Here is a 14,053-nt window from a genome sequence, read left to right on the forward strand (position 1 = left end):
TTCATTCGTTCAAGTTGAGATGTAATTTTATATGAGACTTTTTTATTGTAGTAAAAAAATTTAATGTGACTGTTTTTGAGAGTTTTTTACTATAATAAAATTTAAATTTTAAACTCAAATTGATAAAATGAACGGGACCAAATTTAAGTGTAAAATTATTTATAGATTCATGTAATAATCGATAAAAACGGTCTATCGCCACGTTACATTAAAAAGTTGTTTGAGTGTTACCATGTACACCAAAAAATTAGAAATCCATACTAAAAATGTACGGCCGCCGGCGGACTTAAAGGACTTTTTTTCTTTTTTTTTGCTGGAAGGACGTAAAGGACCTTGCCTAAATGTAATAATGCTAAGTAAGGATGCCTTCTAGAAATCACTTGATCATCGACGTAACACGAACAAGCCAATTTCCGCAAATGACGTGCGAGAAATTGAAATTGGAATTGGTATGTAATGAAGAGGACAGACTGTAGGCCATGGACCCAAAAAAAAAAAAAAAAAGGCAGAGTCACAGTGAGAACAGACCCGTGCTTTGGGTATGAGCAAAAAGACACAAGAAGCTCCCAAAAAAGAGGAAAAGGTCAGAAAAAAAAAAAAAAAAAAAAGAGGTACAAACTGTTTTGTATTAGGGTTTCGACTCCGACCCTTGCCTTACACATCTGACCCAAAGTTTGACCTCTGCAGTTCCGAAAAAAAAAAAAAAAAACAGAAACAAATGTATAAACTTTTCCTATGAAATGACTAATTTGCCCTCCCAATATCCCAGGAATAACAACGTCGAGTTTTTGGCAAATCCGATCCCACCACGTGGATCGCAAGATTCTTTACTTTCTGTATGGTCAATGGTCAATTAATTGTTCCCCCATTTTGCTTTGGTGGGCATTCCCATTTCTTTAATGGTTTCATCTGCTACTCCCACACCCTTTAAAAATAAGTAAAATTAATTCGTTGTCAAAGTTGTACTTCTTGGGGATTTTAGGGAAAAAAAAAATAGAAATTGCATATTGTCGTCAAGAGAACTGTGAAAAAAGAGAGTAAACAAAGTGGGCAAAAACAAGAAACGCCAGCGCATCTTTTTCTCTTTGCTTTCTCTGCTTTTCATGCTCTCTTCTTAACTCCTCACGTCCAATGCCTCTCTTTCACTGCAAAAGCAACTCAATTACCCCATTTCCATATAATTGTGAGCTTATTTTTATACAACACAAGATAAAAAGGGCGTTAGAGAGAGAGAGACAGAGAGAGAGAGAGATTCCGTGGCCCTCTCTGCCTCTCGGGCAATGTGATTCAAAACATTTTTTGAAAAAATATCTCACCAAAGAGAAGAAAAAAAAAGAGAAAAAAAATTCATGGAATTTCGTAAGGTATCCATATTCAACATTTTTGTTTTTCTATAAGACTGTACACTTATTCCGTAGTCACCTCCCTCCCATTTGAATCTTCTCTTGGTGGAAACATTTGTCTTAACTGTACCTCTATCTTCCAAATCTTCACATCGCTTGATTACCACAAAAATTTTCACCCACAAGGAAAAAAAAAAAAAAAAAAAAAAAAAAAAAAAAAAAAAAAAATTAGAATCAAACTTTCCATCACCCCCTTGAATGTACAAATACCCGTCTGCTTCCCAACACTAACCCCATGGCTGTATCTTCAAAATTCAGCCACTATAAGCAGAACCCTCCGAAAGACCAATAATGCCAACCTTTTCCTTCCCGCATCGCTGCCACAATCCCAGTGGCCCGATTCTGAATTAGAAAGGCTTTTCTTTTTTATACTCCACATGCCGGCTGGAGACGCCACATGTATCCGAATCCACCTCCCCATAAGGGGGCCCAAAAATGGCTGCCGGATTCTGATCAATCCAACATTGTAGAGGTTGGATGTTGAATTTTTCCTTCCTTATTGCCAATGCTACCTGTCCTCAATAAATATTCTCCCTATGAAGTCCCGAAACCTCCTCGAGTAAAGCTTGGGATCAACAGCTGAAATTGACGTGGGGTCAGCTTGTAAGGACTTGTAGGCGTGCTCTAACTTCTTGCTGATGTCGTAGTCTTGCAAGATGTCAATGATCCCAAAATACAGGACCACCTCATAAGTCTCACCACTGCGTGAAGGAGTTAAATGGCTAATACCACCAGAGGTGTATTGGTCGAAGTCGCTTCTCCTGGCCATCCGCTCCGCTCTTGCGGGCATATTAGCTCCTAACCGGATCAATGGCTTCCTGAAAAGAGATAATTTTGACGTCAATTCAGTGAAGTTCACCAGACAAATTATATCATTACACGAGAATCACAATTATCCCCAGGTGGTATTTTACAATATCCTACAGCTTACCATGTAAAGAAAATTGAATACTAAGAAAATAGAACGTAATTTTTCTAGTTGGGAGAACTGTTTTGAGATGATAATAAAAATGGTTCACTCGGTACCACGCAATAAATGGAGGTTTTATTAGTGACAGATAAGAAGCATAATGGCATTACTTGATAACCATAAGAACGGTATGCCAAGCAGTTCAGCAATTGACAGCTATTCCTTTTGAGTAGTTTGGAAAATTAAATTATTGGGCCACAAGTACATATGAGAGACACATTGCACGTGCCACCACAAACAACTTTTAAGCAATTCTAAAACCCGCTCAACAAATTGCCAAGACAAACCGAGCTACTTTCAATTGTTTGTAGTGCAAACCAAATTTCAAAGGCAGGAATTATTAGCCAACTAATACCTTTATAGCTTAGTGATGAAATTCTGTCTATATCAACAACAAAGTGCGTGCAATAGTTATCCAAATTTTAAATTTCTAAAAATAATTCCAAATCATTTTCAAAGAACGCAGCCATTTAGCAACGCAAGATAGTTTACTTAATATTACGAGGGTGAAAAAAAAGATTTAAATAAAGAAATACGTACTGGCCAGCTAAAACCCGATCCATGTCTTGCAATTCCGCCTCAAGGAAACGACAGCCACGCATAAACTTTTCATTTTGATAGGAATCCTTTTTGCCTGAAAGGGGGGTCACAATTTGGTTCAACTTTCTAATAATCCAATATTTGAAAACGTATGAGTTACTTCTAAATCAGGAGAATGACATAATCAATTACCAGTCCGCAGAACAAAAGGTGACAACCCTATTTTGTCGTATCTATTATCATCACGAAAGTGAAGACCAACCAACAGACTGTAATCCATGATTCTCTCTGCTTCCAAGAACTCACAATCTCGATCTATTTGTCTGACAAAAAAATACCAAGAACATCAATACCCAAATTGAAAAGAAATAACGATTAAAAGAAAAGTATTCTTATTTGAAACTTACTTCATGAGCTCTTGGAACCAATTTTGTTGTAGGCGAAACACAAAATTGAGATCCAAATCCTTGAGGGTTGTTGTTTCATCAATCTCACCCTCAGGCTTATCGGTTGTTCGGCCATGAGAGGAACCTTTAAGGTCGAAACGCCTGTGGATTCGATACTCTGAGCAAAACAAATTGCCCATCACAATAAACCGCGTCTGCAGATTCAAACCATAGCAGAAGCAATTAGATATGGAAGATAAAATCTCACAAAGCAACTGATTCTACTTTAAACACAAATTGGCATCCTCAATTGCATACCTTCTGACCACCAACTGGTTTGACACAATGCACGCCGTAGAATTTCGTCACAAGTGAATTCTCGTAACGGCAAACATGTTGGTAATAACTAGGAAGCATCCTAATAAGGACCTGAAAACAAAGTCCCAACATTTAGAAGCCGATCACCAAAGTAGACTATTTGGACCTACTAATTACCAAAATTCAAAATGCTCTTTTCTACGTCGCCACAGATTTTCATTTTATAGCAGTGGGCAACATACCTTGACTTCTGATTTCTTCACTGTCTTTATCATAAATCTATCGTCCTGCGTCAGGTAAAAGAAGCTTCCACTCTTTCATTCCTGGCGATGAAAGCTCTCTGAGAGCGTCATTTCCGCAAATTGCTAGCATGTAATCCGCTGGATCAACTTGGAACAATTCCCTCAAATGTCTGAAAAACGCCCAGAAACAAAAATCAATAAATTTGTGTCAAAATAGTATCCCAATGTTAAAATTATTTGGTTTGATGATAAAATTAACCAGTGAATATAAGTAATACCTAAACACCATTGGACAATAATCTTTCCACCGGAAATCAATGGACTGATGAGGAGGAGTTTTGGTCGATCCTTCGGGAGGAAACCTAGTCCAGAACTTCTCTTTTGGATCGAAATCACTTGGCTTAAGCTTTCTCAACATGGAAGCATGTTTCCCCACAGAATGCCTAAAAAATTATTCAAAAAAAAAAAAGAACGTCTTTAAAACCCCCACAATTTGATATGACTTCACGACTACGAAATCGGACCCATTTCGCCCCCGAATTTACCTAATCCCTAGCTGAAGATTAAGCATCAAATCGTAATTCTTGTGCCCTTTGGCAATAGTCTGTCCGGGCTTCTTCGCCTCGCCGCTGAAACACCACGGATTCCTCCGAAACTGCCGGAAATCGCAATCGAAGCCAGTTGCGACCGTCGAAATACCGTTCCGATAGAGCATCGAAGCCTCCACATTGTCAATTATATCGCAGGTGATATCCCCAGCCTCTCCGTCGCTCTCCCAAATGCAGATCCTCGGGAAGCCCCTATCCGCCACGCTCCCTCTCGCCGTGCCGTCCACCGAAGACCTCTTCCTCGTAGTGATTGTCAAATTCTCCCCCAATAACTCCCCTCCGTTGCTCTTCTTCAAGTCCTTACCACTGTTCCCGGGGTAAAACGTCCCGTTCAGATAGTGGATCTTCATGTCCTTGTTCCAGCTCCCGACATAGCAACTCCCGTCGGGCCAGGTAAACACTCCGTTCCCCTTCGGCACGCCATTCTCCCACTGGCCGTCGTACCGGTTCCCGTTCGCCCAAATCAGAATCCCTCTGCCGTTGATCACGCCGTTCTTCCACTCTCCCACATACTCGTTCCCGTTCTTCCACACGTACCTCCCTTGTCCGTCCTGGAGATTCCTCTTCCACGATCCTTCGTAGAAATCGCCATTCGCGTACCTCTTCTGACCGTATCCGTGCTTCCGATCGGAGCTCCACGACCCGCGGTAGGTGTCGCCATCGGATCCGATGAAGGTCCCAAACCCTTCCATTCTCCCCGATTTGAACTCCCCCTCGTACGTCGCGCCGCTCGGCCACGAGAACTTCCCCTTCCCGGAGGCCTTCCCCCGCCGCCAGTCCCCCTCGTACATGCACCCGTCCGTCCACAGATACTTCCCCGATCCGTGAGGCACCGATCCCGAGAAGCTCCCGATGTAGAGATCGCCGTTCGGCAGGGCTTTCTCCACCGTCGTCGCGCCGATTCCGATTATCGCCTCGGCCTTGACCGAGAACGCCGCTGACGTGGCGACGGCGGTCGTGGTCGGAGTGACTCTCCGAGTGCTTCCGCCTTGGGAGCGGCTCCGGCCGACGAGAAGAACCGGCAGCGGAGGGGGAGGAGGGAGGAGGAGAGCGGAATCTTTCTCTAGAAGCTTTTTCTGGTTGTGGCTATGGCTATGGTTGCTGTTCGTGCTCGAAACGACGTCGCTTGGCGAATCGCAGAGAAGTGCTTCACGCATTTTCGATTCATAAACAAAAAAGAAAAAACTCCAAAAAACGACGAAATCTTCCTTCTTCCTTATCGCATTTCCAGCGAACTTGCCTGGCGATACGGCGTCGTTTTAAGCATCACCGGCGTTTGAGTGTTTCTCCGGAATTATCTTCTTCTCTCTCTGTCCTCTTTTTTTTCCTTTTCTTTTCTTTTCTTTTTAGTGCTTTGTGTTTGGGGGAATCCTCCAAACAAATCACACAAAAGAGCGGAAGAGAGAGAGAGAGAGCCCCGAACAAAAGGGTATGGTTTTAAGACTACACACACAGAGAGAGTAAAGAAAGAAGATAGAGAGAGAAACCTCTCGAATAACCCCCCAAAAAAAAAAAGGAATTTTCTTTTTTCTGAAAAGAAAAAAATTGAGAGAGTAATGAGCCGGCTTTTCTCTCTCCCCTTTTCTTTTCTTTTTTTGGGTTTTTGCATTGGGAACGTTGCTAACTATGCTTCTTACAAGTAACAACGCCTTCCAACAGCTCAGCTTAAGAAGTAATTTTTACCTGCTAACTTGTTAATTTTTATATTTTTAAGAAGACGAATATACCCTCGTGTTTTTCTACGAAGTTTTTTTTTTTTTTTTTAATTCCGGTTATTTGGTTGATCCCCAACAGTAGTATCTGTATAGCTCCTGGCTTCGTCGTCCTGACGTGATGGAATCGACTAAGACGAGAGAACCCAAAAAAAAAAAAAAAAAGAAAGCAATGGTACGTATTTCTAAGGGGCTATCTTTGCCCTTGCTTTTGCTCTTAATTACGAATGTACCATCTTTCCCTTTTTTTTTTTTTTTTTTTTATTTGCGATTTCTTTTTGTTATTTCTGAGGCAAAATAATATTAGGATTTTCTCTGTGGCCCCCACTTTTGACGATTCTTTTGAAACGTTTCTTTTTTTTTTTTTCTTCCCCTCTTCAATTAATCAAGAATTTTAAGCGTGTAGCTTTATTTCCTTATTTCTTTTTCTTTTTAAGGGAATTTATTTCCACGAGTACAATTTCTTTACGTGTAGATTTATTTCCTTATTTCCACGGGTACAATTTATTAAACAATTTGGATCAGTTTTCTTTATTAGCAAAAATTAGATGTTATGTTTGGTTGCGACCTTACAAGAATCTTTAATTTGTACTGTAATTGGATTTCTTTTTGGTCTTTGTACGTATAAATGTTTGTTCCACAATTAGAGATGAACTTTTTTATTATTAATTAATTAATTAACAAAGATATCAATAATATGAACCAAATCTGATCCCCGCGGTGATCCGGAGAGGCGTGCACATTTGATTTAACGCCACCCACTATCTCTCCAGTCTCCACAAATCCCTCAAAAGATATTACAACATTTTTTTCGGGTAAAATACATGCACAATTGGTTCGCTACATAGATATTTTACATTTAACTACCCACTATAAAATATTTATATTTTCATCTTTCACAAGGCTTGATTTTTTCTTACTTCTAAAGTTATCTTGATTTTATCCATTGTGTTCTTTTAGTTAAACCAATTGTTCTTGATTGTTAGATTATATCAGAATTAAAAATATTCATAAATTTAATTGAATTTAATAAAAAAAAATTGTCTAATATCACACATGATCGTCTAAACAAGGAAAAACATTTTTTCACAAGAAAAAAAAAAGGAAAAACAATTTGAGGCTCGTAAACAACCCCGTGAGTGAGATTTTTTAAACTATCTGTCATGTTAAAGACACTTGAATAATTTATTATTTATCAAAAAATGAGAAATTTATTTATACAACTATTTAAGGATTTTTGAATTTATTAATGACACATTTGAAGAAAATTATTTTGACCAACCAAATATAAAATAGGAACATACGTTAAAAAAATTATTTTCATAATAATAAAATGAAAAATAATATATTTTTAGAAAATACACAACAAATTAAAATGTAAAAAAAATTTAAAAAAAAAAAGAAGGATAAAAAAGTAAAAAATTGAAAAGAAAAAAAAATAATAAGTAGAGAAACTGTCACATGATCTATAGAGAAGAGCTTTTTTTACTTTTTTTTATGTATTGTGAGATATAATATATATTTACTATGTGAAGAAGTAGAAATGGGCATCAAAAGTCATAAAATGGGTGTGGACCTGCAATAAACAAGCGTGTGGCCCAATGTCAAAGAAGTGGGTTGTCCAAGACCAAGTAGGGGCAAATTCTGAGATCATGACCCAAATTGGTGACTCGGTATAAGAGGCTGCAAAGGCAGTATACATCATTTTCATGCGTAATTGACACTGCTGAACGACAGTTGGGGTGTTTCCCCAACTATCCGGTGGCCGTTAATTAGATAAGCCATAATAATTCATTAGTTTGACGTATGTATGGTTATTAAAACATTGATTGTTATTATATATGTATCATTCAACTCTTTTCCTTTTTCTAATCATTGTTCTTGTAATTATAAAAATTAAATCAATAAATCTATATAAAGAATGCTACCACTTTTTTGTCATTTTTTTTATTAATCATTACATTTATTATTTGACATGTGAACTCTACTGTCTCATTTCTATTTGAATAATAATGTATCATATTAGTAAAGTTTATGTATCAAACAATTGATGCAGAGAGTGACAAATAAAGTGATATTAATATTTCTCAATCTATATACATCTCCAGTACTAATGTACTATATAAAGACTGAGATGCATAAATTAGGTTATTGAGCTAGTCCAACTTCATTAATTTGGCCTTCAAAGCGTTCAAGTAAAATGGAAAAAAATAATAATGAAAATGTTATGGTAGGATATGAAAGAAATAATCAAAACCCGTTAATTATGTTTTTTTTTAAATGTTGACATCATTTTTTCTGTCACTTTTTTTTGTTACTTTTTACATTATTGTTTAACACGTAGACTTTAATAACATGATATATTATTATTTAAACATAAAATGAGATAGTGAAAATCATTTGTCAAATAGTAAATGTATAAAGTGACAGAGAGAGTGACGCTCACTTTTTTTTGTTATGATATGATTTTAATTAAATCTAGTTCAAAAACATGTAAACTTTAAGAATGAACAAATAATAATAAAAGGAAACCCTTGATAAATTTCTTGATAATTGTAGGAGATGAGAATGCAGTCAAAGCTAAATGATTTCTCAACAAAAATGTAGGGCATATTTAGCTCATATGTTTAAACTAGTGATTTTGACATTTGAAATTTAAATTTTTTATGAGATAAAAATACTGTAACAGAATTAAAATTATGAATTTAAATGCATGAATAAACGAGCCCGTAATATAACAGCTAAGATACTTATGCTAATTTTAGAAACAGAATCTTTCCAAACTGAACTTTTTATCTACAAGAATGCAGTATAACGAGCAAGGTCAAGAGTGTACAGCAAAGCATATATCGATCCTCTAGATTAAGCATGCACAGTATATATATGTATATATCATTTGAATAAGAATAATTAGGAAAACAACGTGTTGTCAAGGCTTGGAAATTTGGCATTTCTCTCGAGCAAAAAACCCTAACAGGACATCAATGCGGAGAACTCCTTAGTGATAGATTCATTGAGATTATATTTAGGATTAATTTCATAATGTTTCTTCAATTATTTCTGCAATTATGTAGCCTCATTTAATATGCTTTCCAAACTTTTTCACACCTTAAATTATATAAACCATGTTCAAAACACACTCTTTTCTCTAGATTCACCCACACTATAACTACCGTAATGATTAATGATAATGTGGTACTTATTATAATCTCATAAATATCTTTTAAACTATTGATTTTAAATCAAGTTAAAATTGCCACCACCCGAATTTTTTAAAATAGGGTAAGTTGACGTAAATATAACAATTTGAGATAGTATTTATGAAATTACATAGGACGGGTTATAGTTCATAATAAATCCTTATTAAAATTCAAGGACATTTTGAACTATTTATTATATACAATCTAGCAGACATTCGTGAAATTAATTTTATATATGACCCGAGTCTTAACCAAGAAATGATAGTAAATAAGTATATTTAAAAAAAAAAAAAGCAGCGCCTAAACAACCCGACCAATCCCGCGGAACCACAGCTTCGCAAACATATGGAGTGGGCTCTTCAAGTTTATGGCTCACGTTATGTGTATGCGGAGCCGTTTAGCATTTTTTATAATAAAAAAATTTAATAATAAAGAGAGAAAAACAATCCAAAAATTACACGCAGCAATGAACATATCCGTTTAGTTTACTGATTTGAGTTTTTAATTTAAGTTGAGGTATGACTTTATGTAAGAGTTTTTTACTGTAGCAAAAAAATTAAATGTGACTGTTTCTGAGAGCTTTTTACTGAAACAAAACTCGAATTCTAAACTAAAATCGGTAAAATGAATAAGAGCAATTTAATAAGGGGATTTACTTCAGCCACCAACTGTTTTAAATAACCAAGCATGCTTGTTATGATTTTTTTTTTTTTTTCCTTTTCATTGTTCGCCATAACATGCATTTGTAGTACTAAAAGTCCAAAGTCTTCAATAATATTTATTAATAAATAAATAGCAACACCATATATGCTTCCATTTCTGCCTTTCCAGTGACCCATCTAATTAATTAGCTTCGTGCCTTGACGACCTTACGCGACACAGACAATGAAGTTTGATATCGCTGTATATATTGCTCCACATCATGCATGATATATATTTATATCTACTATTTATAAATTGTATATGTAGACATTTATATTATGTATATATGATTTCAACTACTCTTTAATCATCAATTTACGGGATATATATTCCAGCTCACCCATCGATTTTCTTCACTTTCTGTCACAATTAAATATGCTAAAATATACTCAATTATTGGATATATGAGTAGTTCGAATATTATACGTAATAGATGCATGCATTTGTCTATGTATGGTTCATTTCTTTGATGAAAGAGATATATAGCCTATTATTAGCAAGATATACATATACACTTGCTACGTAAAAGTGTCATTTTTCTTTTTTCATCTTGTTTTGGTCGAGTTGTATTATTGTAGAATTTCAAAAGGGAAAAAACAAGAAATACCACTTAATATTATTTATATTACTCCACTTTAAAATAAATATTTGTCATTTAATTAATAAAAATAAATAAAAGACCATAATGTCACTTAATTATTTAAAATGGTATAGATTATTGGTTTTGTTAGAACCATGACAAACTATGTACTTTTAGTCTCATTTCAAAACACTAGACTTTTAATTTGAGTTGTATATTTGCGTAATAAAAAATGGCCGATAATCTAATCCAATCTAATCTTTTTTTAACTTTTTTTTAATCTATTTTTTAGTTTTTAAAACAATAAAAAGAACATGATAGTGGGCTCATTTAGTATTGCTTCTTCTTATACTTTTAATTTTAAGTAATAAAAAAAGAGAAGTACAGGATTTTTTTTTTTAAGTTATGATTTTTTAGTTGGTATTTAAAATCAAACTTCACTCATTTAGTATTGCTTCTTCTTATACTTTTAATTTTAAGTAATAAAAAAAGAGAAGTACAGGATTTTTTTTTTAAGTTATGATTTTTTAGTTGGTATTTAAAATCAAACTTCAAAAGAAGCTTGACAAAATATAAATTATTTTTTAATCCTCCAATAAGCAATAAACTTATCACAATGAACATTGAAGTTTATAAAATGTTATTTAAGATCTATAAGTTTTATAAATTCATTTTTAAAAAAAGATAAAATCATTTTGAGTATCCTCTGTTATATTAAAACATCTTGAAGTTTTTCTGTTTTTTATAATATTAAATAAATACCTTTGAGTTTTAGAAAACATGATATGCGTACCTTAAGACCTTTTTTTGAGACATAAAATGTCTTTCATGCCCTTCTAATCAATTAATTAGAAACTAAATTTTACAATTTTACAAAAATATTTTAAAACTTTTTTTTGAAATGAATATTTTTAAATATTCTCTAATTAATTAAATGGAATGGTAGAAAGGACATTTTATGTCCCAAAAAAATTCTTAAGGTACTCACAATATGGTTTTCTAAAACACTAAAGATGCCTATTTATATTATCAAAAGTCAAAGTACCTTCAAGATGTTTCGATATAACACAGGGTATCAAATTGATTTTATCCCGTTTTAAAAGTGATATTTTGTGGTCTTGATTGAAAGATCTTTTGATGGCCAAAGCTCTTTTTAAATAAAGTAGTCCAAATATTCATAAAACTAATATTTTGGATACAAAAAGAAAAGTAGCTTTCTGAAAGCAATACGAATTAGGGCTCAAGAAGGAAATTCAATTCATCATTAAGTAAGGGTTAGCCAGGCAAATGGTTCCGTATTTTACTTTCAATCCTATTTTGATATTTAACTTTTAAAAGATCCAACTTTTAGTTCCTAATCTATTACTTTATTTAATTAATTCACTTTTTTTTATTAGTTAGGTATTAAATAATTGATGGAATATGTGAAAATTATGTATCAAAATTAGAAATATGTAAAGTTTAGAGGCTGTTTATGGAAATTAATTTTTATTTTACGTGTCATTTTTGTCCATAAAGTTTTTATTTTTCAATTTTGATCTTATATAGATTCTGTAAATATTTAACACTTAACTAATAGACGAATCAAAATTGAAACTACGTAATAAATTAGGGATAAAAAATATGACATTTTAAAAGTCAATAACTGAAATGAGATTGTAGGAAAATCTCATAAATTATTTGTGGGATTAAACCCTTGACTAAAAGAATGATGATAGGTTTAGAGGGTTTCCGAAATTGGTGACTTCATCCTCGTGTCTTCCGGTAGTTATGATATTATTCGATAAAAATAAAAGGCAAATCACTTACTAACCGGGGTTGATTCTTTGAACAAAACAAAAGGTTGAACTGATAAAAAAAAAAATACAAATACCATGGAGCTGCTCCTTTAATAAAATAATCAAAAAGTCCTTATTTATGATTCTTAGTAACCATATTTCTTTGCTGAGCATGCATATTAAAACAAAATATTGACTCAAACCTAGCTTCAATCCTATTAATTAACAACATTATCATATGATCATGACGATCTCTATCTCAAATTTTTTTATATATGTTCTTTATATGCATTTTAAAAGGAGGCTAATTTTGTATATAAAAAAAGTTCGGAATACAAAAGAAAGACACTTTGGAGATTTTGATTGTCCATCAAGATTTTTAATTGCGCATATCATTAAGCACACCAATTAATTTAAGTTTTGTTCCAACCAAAACTATTTGAAAATTTGATTGCTAGCTAGCTTATAAGGAGTTAAGACAAAATTTTTAGCAGTCAACTAATTATAAAAGAAGAAAAAATTTGAGGGGTTAGAGAATTTATTTGTTACTTTTTGGGAGAAGTCTATTATAAATTATGACGTACAACTTTTTTTTTTTTTTTTTTATGAACTAAAAAGAATATGAATTATTGGTGTCATCTCCGTCCTCCATTCTCATTACATAATGTCTATAGGCGAAATTTGGAGCTCATTTATTAAAAAGGGAAAAAAAACAATATCCTTAATTCCTTGTACATCATCATAGAAATTTTTTTTATTTGGGATTGTTATTTTACTTTAATGGCAGGAATTGTTGTTTTCAGATGTAGATTTTATCTGTAATTACACGTCGCATATTATAAATTTTTAAGATAAATACTTACAAATTTAATTGTAACTAATCGTTTTATATGAGGTTCCTGTTTTTATACTCTACATTATTCTCTTTTTTTTTATCAATTATTATCGGAGAGTTTCTCTATTATGCTTCTTTATAGGTTAGATTTAATTTTTGATAATTAAATATAATTAAAATAATATTATATTAAAAAAATATACAGAATAGATAATTTTTAACTATTAATAATTTATTTTTTCTATGTTATTATTATTATTTCTGATGTTATTGTTATTATTGTTATTATTATTATTATTATTATTATTATTGAAGGATGAGCTTGAATTTCTATTATATGTTATTCCTTCCAACAGGGGGGGTGGTGGTGATGCCAAAGAGTCGCTTTTCACAGTTGGGATTGCATGGTGGTGGGGCCCAAGTGACCTGGTGATGGTATGGGGTGGGGGGGCAAACTACAAAACTGCAAAACTTGGACATTGAAAAGACGTCGTTTTCGAACTGTTTCAGGCAACACCTTTGGCACGCTTGCCCTGCCTACCCAGTATCCACCTTCTCTCTCTCTCTCTACTTTCTCTCTCATCTTTTGTTTTTTCTGGTTTTTTTTTTGTTCCGCCGATTTCAAAACGGACATCGCGTTCCCATCCTCCTCCACGCGTCCCCCCCACCGTCTACCATCTCACCGCCTTTATCTCTCTGCCACGTAAGCACCGTTGAATGACTTTTTATTTATTTTTTATAATTACCTTTAAATGACTTTTTGAGTCCGAGAATTGTCT

General features: G+C 33.8%; 1 protein-coding gene across 1 annotated transcript; it reads right to left on the bottom strand.

The window, feature by feature from the left end:
- Nucleotides 1-1,352: 1,352 nt before the first annotated feature.
- LOC21403051 (phosphatidylinositol 4-phosphate 5-kinase 1) lies at nucleotides 1,353-5,977 on the bottom strand. The gene is given in 9 exon segments (XM_024162343.1): nucleotides 1,353-2,221; nucleotides 2,914-3,007; nucleotides 3,106-3,236; nucleotides 3,321-3,514; nucleotides 3,618-3,728; nucleotides 3,860-3,934; nucleotides 3,936-4,029; nucleotides 4,138-4,302; nucleotides 4,405-5,977. Coding segments are annotated over 9 exon segments (2,394 nt in total). The 5' UTR covers nucleotides 5,625-5,977; the 3' UTR covers nucleotides 1,353-1,911.
- Nucleotides 5,978-14,053: the final 8,076 nt, after the last annotated feature.

This window comes from Morus notabilis, unplaced genomic scaffold (assembly GCF_000414095.1).
Source record: "Morus notabilis unplaced genomic scaffold, ASM41409v2 Scaffold570, whole genome shotgun sequence".
NCBI classification, from domain to species: domain Eukaryota; kingdom Viridiplantae; phylum Streptophyta; class Magnoliopsida; order Rosales; family Moraceae; genus Morus; species Morus notabilis.